The sequence below is a fragment of the Dasypus novemcinctus genome, chromosome X (genome assembly GCF_030445035.2).
Source record: "Dasypus novemcinctus isolate mDasNov1 chromosome X, mDasNov1.1.hap2, whole genome shotgun sequence".
NCBI lineage: Eukaryota > Metazoa > Chordata > Mammalia > Cingulata > Dasypodidae > Dasypus > Dasypus novemcinctus.
This window is the reverse complement of record NC_080704.1, coordinates 103661671-103686929: the sequence shown is the minus strand read 5'-3', so window position 1 is coordinate 103686929 and position 25259 is coordinate 103661671. Positions and strand designations below refer to the sequence as shown.

Sequence of the window (25259 nt, the reverse complement as noted above, 5' to 3'; positions counted from 1 at the left end):
AACCACCACTCCTCTCACATTAATAACTTCTTTCATTAGTGTGATACATTCATTGCATTTGATGAGTAAATCTTGGAGCACTAATATTAAGCATGGATTATAGGATTTATGGTAGTTTAAATTCTCTCTCAGGCGATTCAGTAGGTTATGACAGGATATATAATGCCTTGCATCTGTCCCTGCAATATCATTAAGGACAACTCCAAGTCCCAAAAATGCCCCTATACGACACCTTTTTCCCTCTTCCTGCCTTCAGCAACTCCTGTCATCACTGTCTCCACATAAATGATATAATTTCTTCTATTGCTAGAATCACAATAATTCTATAGTAGAATACCAATAAGTAAACTCTAATCCATATTTTATTCCTTGATCTTGAGGCTGCAGGGATGGTGGAGGTCACTACATGTACAAACTGAGAGGAAGCTTAGACCCCACATGGTGGGAATTGTGAGTATTGTGGGTATTTAAATATTGTGGAAAGTTATTTGAAAAAGTTGGTAGCAGCAGGAGTAGAAGAAGCAGAGTAGATGGACAGGGGAGACATTTCAGTGTATTCTGAATCATACCATATTTAATTCAATTGATTTGGGCCTTTAAATACTGTAGGAGCTTGATATTGTTTATGAATTAAAAAATAGATATTGGATTATGTTTTTGAACTAGTCTGTCCCTCTGGGCGTATTAGATTGGATTAGATCTGAGGTTTCACTTTTACTTGATTAAATAATGATTAAGGCTTTGATTGGGCCACATCATTATGGCATGGAGTTCCTGTGCCCTTCATGGGTACAGACTCACAGAGAAAATGATATGCAGAAAAGAAAGTTAGCGTTTTGATCCTGGAGCCAGGGAAGTAAGCACATAGAGATGCAGATACATGAAGGAAGAGGCAAGGCCCCATTAGACATGGCAGAGACCCCAGGAAGAGAGATAAGCCATTCACTTGACAGTTTACAGCTGGCAACTTGGAGAGAGCAGATAGCTAAGCCCAGAGAAAAATGAGACCTGAGTGAAAGATAAGCCTTGTCCCAGCCTGTAGCAGGGATTGCAAGAAGCTGGGACCACGTTGCCTTGGGAGGAGGAGGGAGACTGAATGAACATTTGCAGGCATTGCCTGCCATTTTGCATCAACACATGGCCACAGACTCTGGATGAGATTACCTCTTATGGTGCCTTAAGTTGGATTCTTTAGGGCCTTGTGACTGTAGGCTTCTACCCCCAGATAAATACCTTTATAAAAGCCAATAGATTTCTGGTATTTGGATCAACACCTCTCTGGCTGACTAAAACAAATACTGAAATAGTTTTGAGCTAGCAAAGAGGTATTATTAGCAATGCTAACTGTTCATCAAAGGGTTAATATGTGGGTAATGAATCATGGTGTAAATCATTGTTTGGGGGAGTGTTTTGGTACACATTTATACACACAGAGTGGTTACTGGGGCAAGAAAAATGTGACTTTTCTTCTTTCTGTAAAAATGTAATTTCTTTCCATTCTGACAAGATTCTTAAAACATTTAGCAGAACAGAGGAAACCAGCAACAGAACTTACAATAAATAAATTAAAGAACAATATAACTAATCAAAAAATTGAAAAGTAAATCGGAACTTGCCACTGTTTGGTTGAATGTGTCATTTGCTTGTGTAATTGTTTCAAATTCCACACAAATATTAGGAATGCCCCAGCCTACTATTTCTTATTGCTTTGTGCTCTAAACAGACTTAAGTATTATTCAATGGACACATAGGCCTTTGAAAATATTTTAGTTGGCTCCATATTCAATCAGGCTTAGAGCTGAGACTAATATAAAATATCTTTTAAGGTAGAGGATTGAAAATTCCAGTCAAAAATTAAAGCCTTCTGCACCTCAAAGGAGTTTGTAAAGAAAGTAAAAAGGGAACCTACACAATGGGAGAAAACATTTCGCAACCATATATCCGAAAAGAGACTTATAACTTGCATATACAAAGAAATCCTATATCTTGAAAATAAAAAGATAAACAGCACATTTTAAAAATGGGAAAAAGATTTAAACAGACACTTCTCCAAAGAAGAAATACAAATGGCTAAAAAGCACATGAAAAAATGCTCCAAATCTCTAGCTATCAGGGAAATGCAAATCAAAACTACAATGAGATACCATCTTACTCCCATAAGAATGGCAGCTATGAAAAAAACAGAAGAATACAAATGCTGGAGAGGATGTGAAGAAATGGGATCACTCATCCACTGCTGGTGGGAATGTAGAAGGATCCAACCATTCTGGAGGACAGTTTGGCAGTTTCTCAAAAAAGTAACCATAGATTTGCCATATGACCCAGCAATACCACTGCTGGGTATATACCCAGCAGAACTGAAAACAAGGACACGAACCGATATATGCACACCAATGGTCATAGCAGCATTGTTCACTATTGCCAAAAGTTGGAATCGACAAAAATGCCCATCAACAGATGAGTGGATCAATAAAATGTGGTATATACATACAATGGAATACTACTCGGCTTTAAGAACAAATACACTACAAGCACACGTGATAACATGGATGAATCTTGAGAACCTTATGTTGAGTGAAGCAACCCAGGCATTGAAGGACAAATACTACATGACCTCAATGATATGAAATAAGCAATCTGCCTCAGAAAGCTAGAGACTGGAAGATAGGCTTACAGGAAATCGGGGGGTGGAGGAAGGATGTGAGCTGATGTCTGCAGGGGTGGAATCTATGATGAGCTGGCGATAAGTATGAGCACAAAAAAGAGATAAAAAGCATGGAGTTGCCTTTGGGTGGCGCTTTTAGGGTTTGAGGGGGGATGGGGATGAGTGGGTGGCTAATATTGCCCAAAAAATTGGGGCGAGGGAGGGGCAAAATATGAACACGGGAGATTGTCAGGTGTTGGCTGAGAGTAAAATGCTGAGAAAACCATATCAAAATATAATTAAGAGGGTTGCCTGTTTAGGATGCTCAGAGGGGATGGTCTGATGCGGGACAGACTCCTGGGGAATGTCTGAATGCTCATTCTGCCAGGGTGGGTTGTACCATTGTGTAGAGACCCATGCAGTGAGAGTGTGGGTGGACCCATATCCTGGGGAGGACTAATGCCATCAAATAGAGGGAACTGTATATCTCGAGAGAAAGGGTGGCTCCCATGGCATTAGGACGTTTGAGCAAGTCAGGTCCTCAACACTGTTGCAAGTATCTCTGGACGTGGCTCCTCAGGAAATGGAGATTGGCTGTCACTGTGGGCCCCAAGGGGAGGAGGAAATGGATGTAGAATGGATGGAACCAAGGTGAATGTGGGTGCAAGAGAGGAGTTTCACGAGAGTACACAAGTATGGATATAAAACATGTAATATTACATCAAAAACATATAGGGGACGACAGACAAATCTTATAAACCATAATGTAAAACATAGGATAACTGAAAAATTTAGAAAACTGTATAGCCTAAAGTATGGACTACAATGTAAGCACAGATGTCACCTTGTTAAAGCTATTGTCTCAGAGTCTATACATCAGTTTCAATAAATATGATATAAATAAGTTAAAAGATTATCGCTGTGGAAGGGAAAAGGTTTTATGGTGGATGTGTGGGAGTACTCTATATTGTATATATGAATTACTGTGATCTAAGGCTCTTGTGAAGAGATGCTCAATATTTAGGAAAAAAGAAAGAAAAAGATAGGATGTAGAATTTTTCCAAATCAATATGTATTCTATATCTAACCTTTAAACTCATCGCTATATTCCATTTTACTAGTAAGGGAACCTGACATTATATTGGGCTTCACTTTTCAGGAAGTTTTGAATCACAGAGTGGTTCAACAATGGCAGCGGAGGAATACTGGTATGGGATGTTATGGACAGGCGATATATGGTTGACAGGGAGTTATACAGGGCATGTGTCCAGGGTGCATGGAAATGTTTGGATATACTCATAGTGGAAACAATTAAAAACAACAGCTGGGGGGGGGCACTGGGTTCCTGTCCGTGGTGGCTCTGTCGTGGTCCCTAGGGGAGCAGTGGCAATCCCCCAGGTGCAACGGTAAGGACCAGGAAGGAATGACGGTCCAACAGTGAGCCCCTGATACTAATGACTATGCTTGTGAGCCTATACACCTGAAATAAGAACAAGGCCTAGAGCAGCACTGTGCCTAAGAGTTCCCTCCTGACAGCCTCCGTGTTACTCAAATGTAGCCAGTCTTGAAGCCAAACTCAGCATGTAAATGCAATGCCTTCCCCCCAGTGTGGGACATGACACGCGGGGATGAGCCTCCCTGGCACCGAGGGATCACTACCTAGTACCAGCTGATGATGTAAATAGAAAATGACCTTAAATTAAAGGTTCAATGCTGACCAGCAGAATATCCCCGTCAACATATAATAACAGGAGTTGAAAATGCTGTTTGACCTAAAGTAAGGGGGAAATGGAAAAGACAAATGAGTTCATATGGCTATGAGTTTGTAAAAAAAGAGTCTGGAGGTAGTCAGAAAGATTTCCCTTAGGCACACCTGAGCAGAGTCTCAGAGACAAATAAAGTAGATACAACCCCTAATATTGGTCCTTTTGAGGGCTAAAGAGACCCACAGGTTCTATGGTCATGGCAGATGGGGTTCACTGCCATGCCAGTTTGCCCTTCTTTGGAGCTGGTGTTTCTGCGTAATGGACCTGGACTCAGATAGGATCTTTTCACAATCCTTTCATGCTACTTTACTGGAATTGTAGTTGGTGCTGGGGCTTAAGATATATCTAGGGGATTTGAATCTCTGGACTGACAATATGATAGCCAGGCCCTGAGCCTCAACAGACTTCAGCTCCTACACTCTGATTTATTGTACTTACCCCAAGTCAGCTAACATGGAGTTGAAGAATGCCAACCACCACACTATGGAGCCTAGAGTGCCTACAACTGAAAGCAGTAGGATTGCATCCAATATCCATGTGGAATCTAAACCCCCTCTTGACATAGATGTGGAATGGACGCAAACAAGCCAAGGTCCACAAGAAGAAGGAATACAGTAAGGATCAGAGTGGACTTAATGATATCCTATTCATGAACTATTGTGGTTAATAATCGAGAAAATGTGGCATTGATGTGGAAAAAGTGGCCATGGTGGCTGCTGGGCACGGGGAATGGGAGGAAGAGAAGAGATGTGGAGGCATTCTTGGGACTTGGAGTTGTCCTGGGTGATGCTCCATGGACAATTGCCGGATGTTGTATGTCCTCCCATGGCCCACTGGATGGAACGTGGGAAAGTATGGGCTACAGTGTGGAACACGGGACATGGGGTGCAGCGATGTCCAGAGATGTACTCACCAGAAGCAATGGATGTGTCATGATGATGGGGTAGAGTGTTACTGTGGGCGGAGTGGTGGGGTGGGGGCGCTGAGGGTGAATGGGGACCTCATATTTTTTTAATGTAATATCTTTTTAAAAAATGAATAATTTTTTTAATTAAAATTATTTATTTATTTTAAAAAATTACATTAAAAAAAATGAGGTCCCAATCAACCCCACCACCCCCACCCCCCACTCCCCCCACAGCAACACTCTCTCCCATCATAGTGACACATCCATTGCGCCGGGTAAGTACATCTCTGAACATCACTGCATCCCGTAGTCAATGGTCCACATCATAGCCCACACTCTCCCATGTTCCATCCAGTGGGCCCTGGGGGGATCTACAATGTCCCGTAATTGTCCATGGAGCACCACCCAGGACAACTTCACGTTCCAAAAACGCCTCCACATCTCATCTCTTCCTCCCATTCCCCAAACCCAGCAGCCACCATGGCTACCCTTCCCACCCCCATTCCACATTTTCTCTGTGGACATTGGATTGGTTGTGTCCATTGCACATCTATGTAAAGTGGGGACTTAAATTCCACATGGATACTGGATGCACTCCTCCTGCTTTCAGTTGTAGACACTCTAGGCTCCATGGTGTGGTGGTTGACCTTCTTCAACTCCATGTTAGCTGAGTGGGGTAAGTCCAATAAATCAAAGTGTAGGAGCTGAAGTCTGTTGAGGCTCTGGGCCTGGGTGTCATGTTATCAGTCCAGAGATTCAAATCCCCTAAATATATCTTAAACCCCAGCACCAACTACAATTCCAATAAAGTAGCATACAAGTCTTGTGAGAAGAGATCCCCTCTGAGTCCAATTCCATCATGCAGAAACACCAGCTCCAATGAAGGGCCATCTGCCATGGCAGTGAACCCCATCTGCCATGACCAAAGAACCCGTGGATCTTTATCCCTCAAAAGAACCAATACCTGGGGTTGTATCTACTTTATCTGTCTCTTAGACTCTGCTCAGTTGTGCATAAGAGCATTCCTTCTGACAACCTCCAGACTCTTTTTTAGAGACTCATAGCCTTATAATCTCATTTCTCCTTTCCATTTCCCCCTTCCATTAGGTCAAAGAGCATTTTGAAGTCATGTTATTATATATAGACAGGGATATTCTGCTGATCCGTATTGAATCTTTAATTCAAGGTCATTTTCTAGTTGCATCTTCAGCTGGTATGTGGTAGTGATCCCTCGGTGCCAGGGAGGCTCATCCCCGGATGTCATGTCCCATGCTGGGGGGAATGCACTGCATCTACATGCTGAGTTTGGCTGTGAGAGTGGCCACATTTGAGTAAAATGAAGGCTGTCAGGAGGAAACTCCCAGGCACAGTGCTACTCTAGGCCTTGTTCTTATTGCAGGTGTATAGGCTCAAAAGCATAGCCATTATTATCAGGAGCCCACTGTTGGGCCCTCCTTCCTTCCTGGTTCTTGCCGTTGCACCTGGGGGACTGCCGCTGCTCCCCCGGGGTCCACGGCAGTGACTGCCCAGCCAGGGGCCCAGTACCCCCCCCAGCTGTTGTTTTTAATTGTTTCCACTATGAGTATATCTAGACATTACTATATACCCTGGTCATATGCCCTGTATATCTCCCTGTCAACCATTTATATCCTGTCAATAACATCCTATATCAGTATTCCTCCGCTTCCATTGTTGAACCACTCTGTGATCCAAAACTTCCTGTAAAGTGAATCCCAACATAATGTCAGCTTCACAAGAGTCTTAGATCACCGAAATTCATATATACAATATACAGTACTTCCCCAGATCCACCATAAAACCTTTTCCCTTCCACAGCGATAATCTTTTAGCTTATTCATATGATATTTCCTGAAACTGATGTACAGATTCCAAGACAATAGCTTTCAAACAAGGTGACATCTCTGCTTACTATGTGGTCCATAGTTTAGGTTGTACATTTTCTAAATTTTTTAGTTATCCTATGTTTTGCCTTATGGTTTACATTATTAGTCTGTCGTCCCCTATATGTTTTTGGTGTAATATTATATGTTTTATATTCATCCTCGTGTACTCTCACAGAACTCCTCTCTTGCCCCCATATTTACCTTGGTTCCATCCATTCCACATCCATTTTCCCGTCCCCTTGGGGCCCACAACGCCAGCCAATCTCCATTTCCCAAGAAGCCATGTCCAGAGATACTTGCAGCAGTATTCAGGACCTGACTTTCTCAACTGCCCTAATGCCCTGGGAGCCACCCTTTCTCACGAGAGATACAGTTCTCTCTACCTGACGGCATTAGTCCTCCCCAGGATGTGGGTCCACCCCAACTCTCACTTCTTGGGTCTCTTCCCAATGGTACAACTCACCTTGGCAAAATGAGCCTTCAGTCATTCCCCCAGAGTCCGTCCCGCATCAGACCATACCCCCTGAGCATCCTAAACAGGTAACCCTCCTACTTATACTTTGATACGATTTTCTCAACATTTTGTTCTCAACGAACACCTGACACTCTCCCATGTTCGTATGTTGCCCCTCCCTTCCCCCAATTTTTGGACAATATTACCCCTCTTCCCATCCCCAGCCCCCCTCAAACTCACAAAGCCCCACCCAAAGGCAACCCCTTGCCCCCATTTTGTCCCTTCTTTGTGCTCATACTTACTGCCAGCTCATCACAGTTTCCACCCCTGCAGACGTTAACTCACATCCTTCCTCCACACCCCGATATCCTGTAAGCCTCTTTTCCAGACTCTAGCTCTCTGAGGCAGCTTGCTTATTTCATATCATTGAGGTCATGTAGTATTTGTCCTTCAAAGCCTGGGTTGCTTCACTCAACATAAGATTCTCAAGGTACATCCATGTTGATTGTAGTGTATTTGTTCTTACAGCGAGTAGTATTCCATTGTGTGTATATACCACATTTTATTGATCCACTCATCTGTTGATGGACATTTGGATTGATTCCAACTTTTGGCGATAGTGAACAATGCTGCTATGAACATTGGTGCACATATATCGGTTTGTGTCCTTGTTTTCAGTTCTGAGGGGTATATACCCAGCAGTGGTATTGCTGGGTCACATGGCAAATCTATGGTTAGTTTTTTGAGAAACCGCCAAACTGTCCTCCAGAATGGTTGGATCCTTCTACATTCCCACCAGCAGTGGATGAGTGTTCCCCTTTCTTCACATCCTCTCCAGCATTCGTATTCTTCTGTTTTTTTCATAGCTGCCAATCTTATGAGAGTAAGATGGTATCTCATTGTAGTTTTGATTTGCATTTCCCTGATAGCTAGAGATTTGGAGCATTTTTTCATGTGCTTTTTAGCCATTTGTATTTCTTCTTTGGAGAAGTGTCTGCTTAAATCTTTTTCCCATTTTTTAAATGGGTTGTTTATCTTTTTGTTTTCAAGATATATGAGTTCTTTATATATACAAGTTATAAGTCTCTTATCAGATATATGGTTGCCAAATATTTTCTCCCATTGTGTGGGTTCCCTTTTTACTTTCTTGACAAACTCCTTTGAGGTGCAGAAGGCTTTAATTTTGAGGAAGTCCCATTTATGTATTAGTTCTTTTGCTGCTCATGCTTTTGGTGTGATATTCATGAAGCCATTTCCTATTACAAGGTCCTGTAGATGTTTCCCTACACTGCTTTCCAAGATCTTCATGGTCTTGTCTCTTATATTTAGGTCTTTGATACATCGTGAGTTGATCTTTGTATAAGGTGTGAGATGGTAATCCTCTTTCATTCTTCTACATATGGCTATCCAGTTCTCCAGGCACCATTTGTTGAATAGGCCATTCTCTCCCAGTTGAGAGGGTTTGGTGGCTTTATCGAATATTATATGGCTATATACATGAGGTTCTATATCTGAACTTTCATTTCGATTCCATTGGTCTGTGTGTCTCTCCTTATGCCAATACCATGCTGTTTTCACTACTGTATCTTTGTAGTATGTTCTGAAGTCAGGAAGTGTGATTCCTCCTATTTCGTTTTTCTTTTTCAATATGTCTTTGGCTATTCGGGGACTCTTTCCTTTCCAAATAAATTTCATAGTTAGTTTTTCTAGTTCCTTAAAGAAGGCTGTGTTGATTTTTCTTGGGATTGCATTGAATGTGTAGATCAGTTTTGGTAGGATAGACATCTTAATAATATTCAGTCTTCCTATCCATGAACAGGGAATATTCTTCCATTTATTTAGGTCTTCTTTGATTTCCTTGAACAGTCTTGTATAGTTCTCAGTGTATAAGTTTTTTACCTCTTTAGTTAAATTTATTCCTAAGTATTTGATTTTTTAATTTACTATTGTGAATGGTATTTGTTTCTTGATTTCCTCCTGATCTTGCTCATTATTAGTGTACAGAAATGCTACTGATTTTTGCATATTGATCAAAACCTGCGACTTTGCTGAACTCATTTATGAGTTCTAGAAGCTTTGTTGTAGATCTCTCAGGGTTTTCTATGTATAGGATCATGTCATCTGCAAATAATGAAATTTTGACTTCTTCCCTTCCAATTTGAATGCCTTTTATGTCTGGTTCTTGCCTCAGTGCTCGAGCATGTACTTCCAAGACAATGTTAAATAGGAGCGGAGACAATGGGCATCCTTGTCTTGTTCCTGAGTTTAGAGGGAAGGATTTCAGGATTTCGCCATTGTAAACAATGTTGGCTGTAGGTTTTTCATATATACTCTTTATCATGTTCAAAAAGTTTCCTTGTATTCCGATCTTTTGGAGTGTTTTTATCAAGAAGGGGTGCTGTATTTTGTCAAATGCCTTTTCTGCATCTATAGATATAATCATGTGTTTTTTTTCCTTCAATCTGTTTATATGGTGTATCACATTGATTGATTTTCTTATGTTGAAACATCCTTGCATACGTGGAATAAAGCCCACTTGATCTTGCTGTATAATTCGTTTAATGTGTTGTTGAATACGATTAGCAAGTAAAAAATGAATAAATTGAGTAGAATTTGGAAAAAAAGTAAAGAAAATTCCAGTCAAAATCTTGCCAAATTCCACCCTCTCTGTGACAGTTTGATATTATTTATGAATCCCCCCCAAAAAGGAAAAATATACATTTGTAAACTGCTCTGTTCCTTTGGGTGTGATATCCTTTGGTTGTATTAAATTCAAAGGTTTTACATTTACTTGATAAAAGATTCTCCCACTTCAATAGGTTGTGATTCAGGGCTGGGGTCCACCACCTTGGTGAGCTGATATGAATGGACACTCATACAACAAGAAAGAGAGCGCTATAAACACAGGAGCAGAACAATCATCATATACGAAGTTCCCAAAGATACCTAGAAAGGAGGAGTCATTCACCTGATAATTACAGCTGAATAGAATAGGGCAGCTGAGTAGCTGATAAGGCCCAGAAAGAAACAAGCCCTATGCCAGACTGGTGTAGGAAGACTGGAGAGATAAGCCTAATGGCAGCTTAAAGCTAAGATCGGAAGAAGCTGGGCCTATGCATCCTTAAGAGGAAGAAGGAAAGGGAGACCAGGCAAAGATCACCCCCATCTTTCTTCAACAGGTGGCAACTAATTTTGGTGAGAAAGCAAATTTTAATTCTTTTTTTTTTTCAGTGCAAAAACCTCAGTATGAGGTAATTTTAATGTAATAACCACTTGAAAAAAAAAATCCACACAGTGGCACTCTTAAAAATGATAGTTTACATGACAATTGCTGGCTACAAGACAATGTGGACTCAATGTTTTTTAGCTATTTAAACTAATCTTGTCTTGTTTGGACATGTATTTCTCCTTAATCATTTGCTTCTGATTCAGAAACATGGAAAGGCATTTATCAATGCGGAAAGGGAAAATTCCCACAGCCAACTAATGATTTATATATTCAAAGAAAATTTTCTGCTAGAATGTAGATAGAAATTAGAATATTGAAAGGCTAAAACCATTTTATAAGATTACCAACAGAGGGTTAAAACTTGTTTTTATATAATTCCAGACTTGTAGTGCAGCACCTCCTTAACAGAAAGGTGAGGACCCTATCAAAGTTGGTCCAAATAGAACATAAGCTCTTTTACAAGTGCAAACCTTTTCACAAAGGTATTTTTAGGTCTGTATTGAGTTCTATATTGTTCTTTGCTTAAATAGAAATTTTTGAAATTAAACCTAAATTTAAAAAAAAGGAAATGTGAACTCTAACAGATAAATATACTTAACACCAAGGCCAAAATCAACATGAAAGTTATGAAACTACTACTTTGGCAGTGGTGTTTACTGAACTGTGCTAATAAAATCAGAATACATACTTTGGGGGTAACTGTTTCCCCAATGTCTGATGCTGCCAAATGAGCTCTTTATAGAAAAAAGAAAAGAATTATCACCATTTCCAAAAAGTTCAGGAAATATTGGATCATCAGACAGAAATGAATAGAAAATGGCTTTCATTAGTTAGACAAATGAAAAAATAAGTGCATCACCAAACAACTAAACCACTCTATCTCTGTATTACGTTTAACTTGTGAATCATCAAAGTGCAATCTACAGCTTTCTACATATCTTAAAGTTTCCCATTGCAATGGTTAAAGTCAACATTGAAGAGTTGAAGAAAAGGAAAACACAAAGCAAATTATGCTTCATTTTTCACACAGTACTGAAGAGAAAAAGGTACCTTTCTATGATCTTAGTGCTAAATGCTAAATTAAGTTGTTTCTGCTATGACAGGTGTTACTCTGCATGAAACTTTAAGCTTTCTATATAAGAATAAAATTTAAAATCCAGAAGTAGAAAAAAATAGCAACTCTGTAAACCTTTGCAATTCTTCTCTGCAAACTAGGTTTTAAGTACGGAGCTCATGTTAGTATTTCCGATTAGTCTAAGCAATTAGTTTGGGAGCCTGGACAGAAAGGAAGGACCTTTTGTTGTTATATTAACTTAAAAGTAATATAGGATCCTCTAGCTCATAGAAAGGAATAGAGCTAGCTTGACTTTCTCCAGAATCTGAGTCATATGGAGCATCGGGGAGTTCTGTGAAACCATATGCTAGCTGTTCATCTTCCATATCTGATCGAACATAGCAGGAAGGGTTAGAATATTCCTCATCTTCTATACTGTTGAAATCTTGAGGAATATATAACATTCCTGGGTAGTTCCTACTAACTAAGTCACTTGTGGTTTTAAGGGAGATTTTCCTAAATGCCATCAGATGCATATGTGAAAATTTTGAATACTTGAAACGCTTAAAGCCCAGGGACTCTATAGCAATCTTCCAGCTTTTCATCATCATAGCATGACGGTTCTGATGGGAGGAATCAGGCGTGATGATAAGTAATAAACCATTCAATACTAACAATTCATGGGCTTTCTTACAACAAATCCATCGCTGGTAAGGTGATGGAAAATAAGAAAGAAGGAGAGAGAAAACAACCACATGGAAAAGCTCTCCAGGAAGAGAATCAATAGGGTTTTTCAGTTGCTTCAAAAAGGCATCTATAGCATCCTCTGCAAGCTGGAGTGGTTGCTGAAGCTGCAAGTTCAGGAAATCACACTTATAAACACTCTCTACAGCAGGTACAATGTCTATGCCAACAGTTAGAAATTCTTCAAACTTCAGAAATGGGTTAAAGCAGCTGCCAACATCAAGTAATCTGATCTTTCCTGAGGATTGTAGTAACTCAGTTATAATTTCAGGGTTTGTAAAGCTGAGGTTGGTTAAATGACCTCCAAGTTTAGAAGACTCATGCATATTTAAGGCTGGAGTGGTCTTAGGGGCGAGTATAGCTCTTTTTTCATCCTTCTCAAGTGCTTTTCTATTTCCGCCATTTTGGAAATATTCTCTGCATACACTACAACACCATTCAATACGACCTTCGCCCTCACAAGTTTTTGCCCAATGATTATCTGCCAAATTTTTCATTGCAACAGCATATTCACAAAGTGTTTCCTCATCCTCACAGTGTTCTCGCCAGATCTTATCAAAATCTCCCACTTCCCGGTACTTCTTGCGAAGCCTACGGTGGACGCTCTTCACCACCCCGGAGAGCTTCTCCTGCTCCAGCTTCCGCTCCTGCTCCGGGGGCGGCGGAGAGCTCGGGGGTCCAGCCGCCTGCCCGCAAGCAGCGCTTCGGCCGCCGGCCCCCGGCTCCATTGCGCTGCTGCTGCTGCCGCCGCCGCTGCCGCCCCTCGGGCCCCCGCAGACTGCTCGCCTGGCGGAGGAGGTGGGGCCAAATTTTAATTCTTTAGGGCCTTGTAACTGTAAGTTTTTACACTAAATATGTAACCCGTTTTAAAAGTCAACAGATTTCTGATACTTTGAATCAACACCTCTTTGGCTGGCTGACAAACCCTCAAAAAAAAAAAAAAAACCTCATTCCTCATACAGACGTGAGCATATCAGGATACAAGGTGGAAAATATTTAAAAATAATTAAAATTGGAAAAGTGTTAGAACTGAGCATCACCTCAATGCTGCAAAATCTGATGGAAATGGACAAAATTATACAACTTATTGTCATGAAGAGATTAGTTAAACAATTTGTTCAGAATAAAGCATTTCAATAACTTGCTGAATGTATTTCATGATTGCACTCACCATTTTGTGTTCTCTAAATATCAGTTATTTTGGGGATGGGTGTCAGAAAACCATTTCTTCTTCAGAAAGTAATTCAGTTGGCAGTAATAAAAACCAAAGTTCCACCACATGGAACTTATCAGGGAAATCCAGAAAAAAATCACATTCCCTGTAATTGTAGGTATGGCTATGTTGTCCCACTACTAAAAGGTTGGTTTGATAGAGCAAATAACTTTGTAAAATTCTCAATTTCATTTTTGGAAATGAAGTGATAATTTTATTACAAAGAAAACAAATGAATCCTATTACCTCTTCACCCTCCATGGGTATACATATGACATGAAGCTGGAGAGAAAATGTTTTGCTGTCTATGAAAATAGTCATATACCCAATATTTGGCATGCTGCTGTTATTAGCAAATAACTGAGAGGACTCAATTTATCTAAGCAATATGAATCAGTATAATTAATCAAAATTATGAAGAATTCCATAACTGTTTGATAATATGAAGTGACTTGAGGGCAAGCATGCAAAAGTTTGGCTCTCAGACCTGGCCGCCTCCGAGTTCTGAGGCATGAAATACGCCTCCCTTGGTTGACCCCTCAGGACGAGGTATGCACCTATGCCTCCCCACAGGGGAAACTCACGCAAGCCCCCTCACACCACCTCTGTCTGGGCCAATCTCAGGGCCTCCTACCTCGTAAAGTCACGCCTGCTCTCTTCCACCTATCAGCGAGCTATCCAGCTCAGCCCTCTCAAATTTAAGCTCTCCCTAGTAACTACTGACCAGCCTAGTAGACGAGTTCTGCTTCTATGCCCTTATAAGGTACCAACAGCTAATCTAGCCTATCAGAACCCAATCACCCTCCACCAATCCCCTCTCTTCATACTCTATAAAACTGCTTGTACTTCCTCAATAAAGTAGACCTGCGCCATCCGCCTTGTCTCCGCAGTTGTCCTTCGAGTCACTGTGCGTCCTCTCACGCCTCCACCTCCCCACCCTGAGCCCCCTGTCTAGAGAAGCGGGGTCTCCTCACCTCAGTGACTGAAGAATTAGAATCTGATCCTTGATTTAAAAAAATAGTTGTATAAAGACCATAGTCACATTTGTTCAAAAGTTATGTCTGTGTGGACAAATAACAAGCATGATACAAGCCACCAGAACAGCTTGATTTGGAATTACTAAAAAGAGATAAACTTTTTGCTTTTTTAACTTCACTACATTAAATCTCATCAGGAAACTAAGAAGTGTGGATCATTACCATTCAAGGACTATATAGGGGCAAAAGTTAAATGAGTCAGTTGTTTGTCTTCTACTCCCTGTGGACTGTGTCAAATCTGGCCCCAAATAACAAACAGTCAGCATTAATTAGACGTCTGGCTATCTGTCTTAGGGAAATTATCAATGCCATTGTTACAAAAGAGTACAATCCAATAAAGTCAAATTCTACTTTTTACTACAGAAATAACTCCTTTAGGATCAAGTGGTGGCACATTTGCTGAGAATAAACAATGGTCTATCCTTAGTGCCTTCAAATAATTACTAAACACAGAAACTAATATTTTTATTCCATCTGCTTAGGCAACATTTCCTGAAAATATTTACCTTTCTGATTTCTTTCTTGGAAATAATAATTTAATGTCCCATTAATATAATACATGAATAGTCACAGCAATTCAATCTACTGAATGGTTAAGATATGGTGTAGTATCCACATTAGTAAATAATATATTTAGTTTTGTAAGACTTACATCATAAGTTTTAACATAAAGACTTTTTTTCAGCATTTATATTTGTATTGCATATTTTGAAGGTACATAGATCACACAAATTTTACATTAAAAAATATAAAAGGTTTTCAAATACTCCATCCCTCAACCCCCACTCCTCCCTCATCAACAACCTTTCTCATCATTGTGGCACATTCATTGCATTTGATGAATACCTTTTGGACCACTGTTGAGCTGCATGGGTTATAGTATACATTGTAGTTTCCACTATCTCCCAGTACATTCACTGGGTGATGGCAGGATATATAATGTCCAGCATCTGTCCCTGCAATATCATTCAGTAAAACTCCAAGTCCCTAAAATGCCCCCATGTCACATCTCTTCTTCCATCTCCCTGCCCTCAGCAACAACCATGGCCACTTTCTCCAGATCAGTGCTACAGTTTCTTCCATTACTAGTCACAATAATTCTACAGTAGAATAAAAGTAAGTCCACTCTAATTCATATTTTATTCCTCCATCCTTTGGATCCAGAGATGGCAATGCCTACTCCACCTCTATATCCCACATGGTTGATGGATGCAGTTGTCCTGCTTGGAGTTGTAGGCATTCTTGGTTACCTGGTGTGGTGGTTGAACAACCCTGTTAGCTAATCTGGTTAAAGCCAATGAACTGGAGAGTAGGAGTTGCAACTTTGCTGAGGCTCCAGAGATTCAAGTCTCCTGGGTATACACCAACTCCAGTGCCAACCACAGGCTCAGTAATGGTGACAGAAGAGGCATGTGTAGAAAGGTCACATCTGAGTCCAACTCCATCTCACTCAAGAACACAAATTCCAAAGTATGGCCCACTGACATGGCACTGAACTCCAGAGCCAACTGCCATGAATGTAGAACTTGTGTGTCTCTGCAGCCTTCAGGAGTACCAGTACCTGGTGTTGTATCTACTTTGGCTGTCTCTGGGATCCTGTTGAGATGTGCATAGGCATGTCACCTCTGATGACCTCCATACTCTTTTTTGAAGATTCTTAGCCATATAAACTCATCTGTCTTTTCCATTTCCCCCTTTCATTCAAGGTCATTTTCTACTCGCATCATCAGTTAGTGATTGGTAGTAATCCCACCACACCAGGGATGCTCATCCCCAGGAGTAATGTCCCATGCTGGGGGGAAGGTAATGCACTTACATGATGAGTTTGTCTTAGAGTGTGGCCACATTTGAACAACATGGGGCCTCTCAGGTGGTAACTCTTAGGCACCCTGCAGCTCTAGACCAAGCTGAAATTTTAAGCACACATGCTCATAAGCAAACTCATCAATATCAAGGGCCCATCATTGAACCATCCTTCTTCATTGTTCTTTGCCCTTGCAATTGGGGAATTGTCCTTGTTCCATTGTGGAATGCAACAGAGATCCCCACACTGTGTGGGATGTTGTATTTCTGATTTACCTTAACTTTGCTCAAGCAGTTTAACATGACTTAGAGATTATTCTATAGTTTCTACATCTGAATTATTATCTCATTTTTATCTAGTTGCACAGTGAGACGTTTCACTAAAGCATAGATGGAAGTCTTCAAATTCCTTTTTTGTTCTAAATCTTCTTTTCTCTAACCTGAGTATAGACAGATCATTGTCTGCATCTATTCTTGTTCTTCTTCTGATTTCTTACTTAAATGTTCCTGCTTTTCTACTTGTACTAGTCAGTGATGTGTCCCAACCTTACCTCCTCCTCCAGTTGCCTTGACCTTGCTTTGGCTATTCACTGCTTGTTAGTACTATCACACAAGGCAAGGAGGAAGGGTTATGAAATGGTTTCAGCCAATGCATATTGCTCTTTCTCCTTAATAAAAGTTCCCTCTTCTCTTACCGCACTAATCCAGCAAGAGTGTATGAGGCATCCCTCAACTCCCTCGTGGGTCCCCAAGTGTTACCTGCTGGACAAACTCGTACCACATTGACATTCATGGCCACTCTGGGATTTTCCCTGTAGACTCCCTTGCGTAGACTAGGGTGTCCCCCAAAATATGTGACTACAAGCTAGGCAAGCTTATACCACATAGACATACATGGCTGTCCCAAGATTCCTCCCACAAACTCCCCTATGTATTGTAGGGTCTCCTTTACAGGATCTGGAACAGATGACATGATTTCAACCACCATATCTCTGATGGGAGTCCCTGGAATGTTCCTTTGACTATGTCAATTGTGATGTGAGAAGTCAAGCCCTGGAAGGTCAACAAAATAATTTTGATATTCCAAAGAAATCACATAGATGGCCAGCAGCAGTCATGCCATTTATTACTCACAAATTCTGATAATGCCTGGTAAGGTAGGTACAGCGCCACTCAGCAGGGATGCAAAGATTATATAGGGCTTGACAGCACGAAAAGGGGGTTGAGGTAATGTAAAGAACAGCTCAAGGGTGCACACAGCCTAGTAAATGATTAAAAGTTAGTGTGTACATATAGGGGACATTGTGTAAGTTCGAAGACAGTAAAATCATGGGTTCAAGCTCTTAAAGTTCCTTTGAAGCCAACTGTGACTGCCATTTTGACATCAAGCCCTTTCCTTCTGAAGAGGTGTGGACCACTGGCTGATGTGGTCTTCCCACTCCCAGCCCTTCTGCCTTCAGATCATGGAAAGGACATTCCTTCTATATACCCTATCCACAGTCATCATTTCCTTCCAAAATCTTATCAGAAGTATTTTTAATATAAATATTTTGGGCAACAATCTCTTCAAATCATTCTAAAAATCTTCTATCAAGTACCTCAAGATTATTCTAAATGTTTTCACATTTTTAGGTATATTTCATGGCACCCACCCACTTTCTTGTCCCAAACAGTGCATTAATTTAGCATCTGTTGATTCAAGTACCACACGATAGATTGATATTAACAGCAGGAATTTATCACGTCATGGTCTGGGAGATAGGAGAACTGTGAAATCAAGAAATCAAGAAGGTGATGCTTTCTCCTTGAAGAATAAGGAAGTCTGGGGCTGTTTGCTGATCATTCTTGTTCCTTGGCTTTCTGTACATGGCAATGCACATTTCAATCTCTTCTCAATTCTCTTCTGGGTTCCATTGACTTCCAGCTCTTGGCTGTTCCTTATGACTTCTTCTCTGTATCCAATTTCTTTTGCTTATAAAGAATTCAGCCATATGGGGCTGAAGATCAGCCTTAATTTACACACCTTAGTTATTAACATTTACAAAGGTCACAATAACAAATGGGTTCATACCAACAGGACCAGGAGTTGGAACCTGATCATTTATTTTGTGCAAGACTTGACTCAGTTCCCAACAATGACCAGGAAGATTCTCACACTCATTAGTCATGAGGGAAATGATAATAAAAACTATGATGAGAGTTCTGGCAACCAAGATGGTTTGTGTAAGATTTTCAAGGGTACTATTCCCTCACAGAATCTTTGAAAAACTAGCAAAAATTGACAGCACACTTTCCACACTTTCTGAAAAACTCAGGAAATTAACTTAAGGTTTGAATAGCTGAACTAGTGATGAATAAAAAAGACCAAAAATATTAAATTTGTAGGAGAAAGTCATCACATTCCTACTGGCCTCTGTATTACCCCATCAGTGGTAAGGTATGGAGGAATCTTTTGTTTCCATTGTGGATATCTGGCTCTGTTCAAGAGGGAGCAGACATACTGAGGGACCTGTATGGCTGACATTATCTACCAAATTACAGTCTGAAAGAATTTGCTGGTGAATTTTGCTGAACATTTCAAGCCAAATTAACATCAATGTAGCTCAAACATTTCTAAAAAAAAATTGAAGAGTACAGATTATTTCCTTATTCTTTCTATGAGGCTAATACTACATTAACAAAAACCAGAAAAACTACCACCATAAAAAATTACAAACCAATATAATTTTGCATTCAGGTACAAAAATCCTCAACAAAATAACAATAAACCAAATCCAACAGCACATTAAAAGAATTTTACTCCATATTCAAGTAGGATTTATTAAACACAAAAAAGGTTGGTTCAACATAAGGAAACTAATTGATGTAATACTCCATATTAATAGAATGAAGGAACAAAATACACATGATGATCCACAGTGACACAGAAAACTCTTTTGACAAAATGCAGCACCCTTCTTGAAATAAACTCATGGAAAATTCAGAATAGGAGAAAATTTCTTCAATATGATAAAGGGCATATGTAAAAATCCCAGATCTAAAATACATTTCAATGATGGAAGTCGGAAAACTCTTCTTTGAAAATTTACAAATAAAGATAAGGATATCCACTATTTTCCCTGTACTGGAAATGCCAGAAAGAGTAATTAGGCAAGAAAAAATAAAACATTCCATATATGCATATGACATGAACAAGTAGAAAAAGGAAGCTCTCAAAAAAATCCACAACAAAAGTTTTAGAGCTAAAAGATAAATTTGATGTCAAATATATAGGAATAAACTTAACAAAGGATGTAAAGCACATGTATTGCAAAAACTACAATATTACATTGTTAAAGGAAATTTTAAAAATATGTAAATAACTGGAAGGTAATTCCATGCTCATGGATTGGAATACTAAATATCATTAAGATATTAGTTTTACCCAAATTGCTATACAGATTCAAGGCAATCCCAACAGAAATGCCACCAGGAATTTTTAACCAAAATGAAAATAAAATTATCAAATATATTTCAAAGGGTAACAGGCCCCAAATGCCAGAAACATTTTTAAAATTAAAAGCAAAATTCGTGGACTCCCACTTAGGAATTTGAATCATATTGTTGCTGAGTTACAGTAGTAATAACAGCATGGTATTGGCATAAAAGCAAACACATAGACCAAAGGAACTGAACTGATGGTTCGGAAACATACCTTCATATCTATGATCAAGTGATTTTTGACAAGACTGTCAAACTTAATTTTGGCAGAACAAGAACAGTCTATCACAAAATGGTGCTGGATAATTGGATATCAATATCCGAAAGAAAGAAATAGGGCCCCTATCTCATATTTTATACAAAAATTAAGTCAAAATGGATAAAAAAAACCCAAATATAAAAGCAAGAAATATAAGCAAATAGAAGAAAAATTAGGAAAACTTCTTTAAGACTTGGTGGTAGGTGGAAGATTCTTAAACCTTATATCAAAATCATGAGCAATTAATAAAAATAAATGGATAAATGTGGCATCCTCAAATATTAATATTTTTTTGAATCAAAGGACATTGCCAAGAAAGTGAAAGGGCAACTCAGTCAATGGGAGATGTACTTGGAAACCACATATCTGTTAATGGTTTGATTTCCATCCTATACAAAGAGATCATGCAACTCAACCATAAAAAAGCAAGCAATCCTATTTTAAAAAGAGCAAAACCCTTAAGTAGACATTTCTCCATAAAGGAAATAAAAGTGGTCAGAAAGCACATGAAAAGTCTTTCATAAGACTAATTATTATGGAAATGCAAATCAAAATGACTCTGATGTATAAATCTCTCACTACATAGAATGGCCTGTATTGAAAAAAAAAGAAAAAACAATTAGTGTTGAAGATGATGTGAAGAACTAGTAATACTCCACTCTTGGTGGGATGTTAAAGTGGTGTAGCCTCTGTGGAATACAATTTAGTGGTTCCTCAGGAAGCTAAATGTAGAAGTGCCATATGATCCAGCAACTCCTCTATGAGAAATATAATCAGAAGAAATGAAATCTCTTATGAAAACATGCCTTTGCACACCTATGTTCATAGAAGCCTTATTCACAATTGCCAAAAGATGGAAACAACCCACGTGCCCATCAAATAATGAGTGGATAAACAAAATGTGCTATATACATATGATGGAATACTATGCTGTAGTAAGAAGAAATGAAATTGGGACACATGATAACATGGATGAATCTTGAAGACCTATGCTAAGTGGAATAAGCCAGACACCAAAGGACAAATATTGCATGGTCTCACTAAAATGAATTAAATATTAAGAATAAGTGCATGGAATTAAAACCTAGAGTATTGGTTATTAGAACCTAAGAGGGGGCTGTGAAGGACTACTGATGCTTAAAGTATGTAGAAGTTTTAATTAGCCTGACTGTAAAAGTGTGGAAATGGAAAGCATTGAGGGTAACACATTGTAGTGAGTAGTGGCTGGTTTATAAATGAGATTGTTACTGAAAAGTGTATTCTAAGGATGTAAATGTCTAGTGAATACTGTAGGGAGTAAACGATATAGTAAACCCAGAAGTGAATAAGCGTTGTGGTTAGTACAAATACAAAAATTTCCTTCTCTGAAATAAATTGGATATATGTCAATATTGCAGGATGGTGGGAATGTGGAGAAGCACTGGAAAATACAAATAATATAACCTATGAACTATACTTAACAGAAATACTATAATATTATTGCATAATGTCAAAGATGTACTGTGTTAATAACCGGGGTGTTGGAAAGAATATGCCAAATATATTCTATGGACCAAAGTTGGCAGTAATAGTCTGAGGATATCTCATAATTTGTAACAAACTTTCTACAACAATGTGGTGTGTTGGTGAATGGATGTTGGTTGGGAATTCCACACACATGCATAACTCTTGTAAAATCACATCTTCAGTAATAAAAATATAAAAGAAGGTGAATTTGATGAAATGGATTAAATACCAATGTGCAAAAATCAGTAGTTTTTCCCAAAGAATTGCAATCAGGATCTCAAACAGATATTTTCACAATAATATATATCATGGTATTATTCACAGTAACCAAAAGGTGGAAGCCACTCAAGTATCCATCATCCAATGAATGGATAAACAAAATGTGTTATATACATACAATAAAACATTATTTAGCTTTAAAAAGAAATGCATTTCTGATACATGCAAAAGTATGATTCAACCTTGAAAACATCAGGATGATGGAAATAAACCATACACAAAAGGACAAATATTGTATTATCAGAATGATATGAACTTATTAAAATAAGAATATTAATAGAGCCAGAAACTAGTATATAAGCCACCAGTTGCTGTGTGGGATTAGGAAATTAGGGTTAATGCTCAAGATTTTATAGAGGTTTCTATTGGGATGAAGGAAATGTATTGGTAATGAATGCTCATGATTATAGCACATTGTGAATACATTTAAGAATACTGAATAATATAACCAATTATGGTTTAGAAGTCAGTGGTGTTTCTAAGCATTAATAATTAACAATGTAAAGATAAAATCAAGCCAAAATTCCCATTAAACATAGTAACTAAAAGCATCATATATCTGGAAATAAATTTAACCAAGCGTATAAAGAACTTTGTACACCATAAACTACATATTAGTCCTGAAAGAAATCAAAGATCAAAATAAAAGGAAGGACATTCTGTTTTCATGGATTGAAAGACTGAATGTTATTAAAATGTCAATTATATCCAAACGAATTTACAAATCCAACACGATAGCAATGCATATTTTCACAACTTTGTTTGCAGAAATGATATTCACTTATGAAACCTGTATGAAATTGTAAGTATTGTAATGTATTTTTTTAAAAAATTGTGCCTAGTCCACTCATTGGAGAAAGAATAGTCTCTTCAAAAACAGGTGCTGAGACCAGGGCCAAGATGGTGGCTGAGTGAGCTTACCTGATAATATCTCCTGCAAAGAACTGCTGTACAGCATTGGAGGTTCTTCTGGACCAGGCTGTTTTAGGATTTTTGCAGGACAGGAGTTGTCTGGACATCGATTTGGTGGGAAGGTAACAGAGAAAATACATCTATAAAATATAATTAAGACTCTTTACACGGAACTCCGGGCTACGCAGGGAACGCTGCCTCCTACGGTGGGCAGAGCTGCGGCTCCGGGAAGCGCCGCGGTGTTTTTCTTTGTTTTTTGTTTGTTTGTTTGTTTGTTTTTTTCTTGGAGGCTCTGCAGTACTGGAGAATTCATAAGCCCTGAGCAGCCTATTGGGGGGTTAATAGGACAGGAGGTGCTTGCAGACCGATTTGGGGAGACAAACAGGAGTTTTATTGTGAAGCGGGGGAATTTTTGATTGCGGACACAAAGAATAGCACTTCCACCTAGAGCCCCGCCCCACCCAAACCCAGCTGCCAATCTACAGTGGACTTAAATTGATAGCAATAAAGAGACACTACCAGGGTCTGGCAGAGTGGGAGACATTTGGAAGCCGATTAGGGGAATATTTTGCAAAGCGTGGGAATTTTGGGTTTGGACTCTGTTATTAGCATTTCCAGCTGGAGTCCCACCACCAGGCCTGAATATTGATCTGTGTCATTAAATAGGCAGCAGTGTAGAGGCGCCCCCAGGTGGCTGTTCTGAGGGATCACAGCGTGGGAAGGGTCCTGAAGTCGAATTGGTGATACATCCACAGAATAGACCCCAGTGAGTGAGTGAATTGTGGGGTACAGACACACAGGATAGAGTATGTGGATGTGACCTCATCCATAGGGCTGGCCCCCAGCTGCAGGGATCCCTGAAGGCTGTGATGCACTGCAGTGCTCCCAGGTTCCCTGTTAACCAGAGTTGAGTTTGCCAGGTCTGAGTCCCCTAAACCCTGGTGGCCCACACCCCAGAGACACACCTCTTGAGTCTTCAATATCTCACACTTTCCATCCCTGAATCCACCATGCCATGAGGTCCATCTAAGGACCTTGAATGTCCTAGCCCTCAACATTTGCATTTTCTCTTTTTTGTATTGTTTTGTTTTTATTTTTATTCTACTTTAGCTCTTATTTGTTTTAATGTCCTGATTGCTAACATTGCATTATCCCCTAGTCTTTTCTCCCAGGGTATCCCCCAAAGTCTTTTTTTTTCAGTTATTTAGGGTTTTTTTTTTTAATTGTTATTGTGGCTGTAGTGGTAGGTGTATATTATCTTTTTTTTCTTTTCCCTAGCTGTTCCCTGCCCTTTACCCTCCCCCTCTTTCATTTTCCTTTCTTCTCCTTTTTTCTTTCCTTTCTCTCTCTCTGGTCCCTCATTTTCTTCTTATTTTATTTTATCTTAACTATATAATAGGTGCTGCAGGGAACACCTCATATTTGCTGGGTTTCCTCATCCTCCACTGCCTCATTTCTGTGTGAATTGATTTTGGCTACCTACACTCTCCCCTTTCCCCTACACCTCGATAACCTCCATCATCTACGGTCTCTCCTATATTCCACCCCCTTTTCTTTGATCCACAAAGTGTCTAAATCTTAATTTCTAATATCTTTGTTTTGTTTTCTGTCAGTTATCCACTCTTGAAACTATTGCCTTTCTTTCTCTTTCCCTCTCTCATGAAAACAATAGCTTTTTAATACATACCATATTCCTCCCATATTCAGTCGACTACCTCATTATAGGTACTCTACCTTCTGCTATAACTCTACACAACTTACATTAATCTAACATCCATCATCCCAGATCTCATATTGTTGCTCTGTTAACACATATCACCAATACTACTTTGCACTTTTTCCTTGCTTACACAATTGCCTTTCCCTGACCCTAATACTTTCCCTTAAAGTGAACTCAAAGAGCAATAAGAAATTAGAATAAGAAGAAAAAAGTGACAAAGAGAAGTATAACACTCTTGCAAAAACAACAGGTAATTAATCTCCAAGACTAGACAAAGAAGCTAAGGAACTGATTCAACCCATCAAGATAAAATGATGACCAGACGGCAACAAAAAATCTACAAACCAA

General features: G+C 39.3%; 1 protein-coding gene across 1 annotated transcript; it reads right to left on the bottom strand.

Annotated features, from left to right (window-relative positions):
• Positions 1-11397: 11397 nt before the first annotated feature.
• LOC101430572 (S-adenosylmethionine sensor upstream of mTORC1) lies at positions 11398-13438 on the bottom strand. Its single transcript, XM_004466812.3, has one exon. It carries the CDS (start codon positions 13428-13430, stop codon positions 12213-12215), a length of 1218 nt encoding a protein of 405 aa, XP_004466869.1. The 5' UTR covers positions 13431-13438; the 3' UTR covers positions 11398-12212.
• Between the last annotated feature and the right edge of the window lie 11821 nt (positions 13439-25259).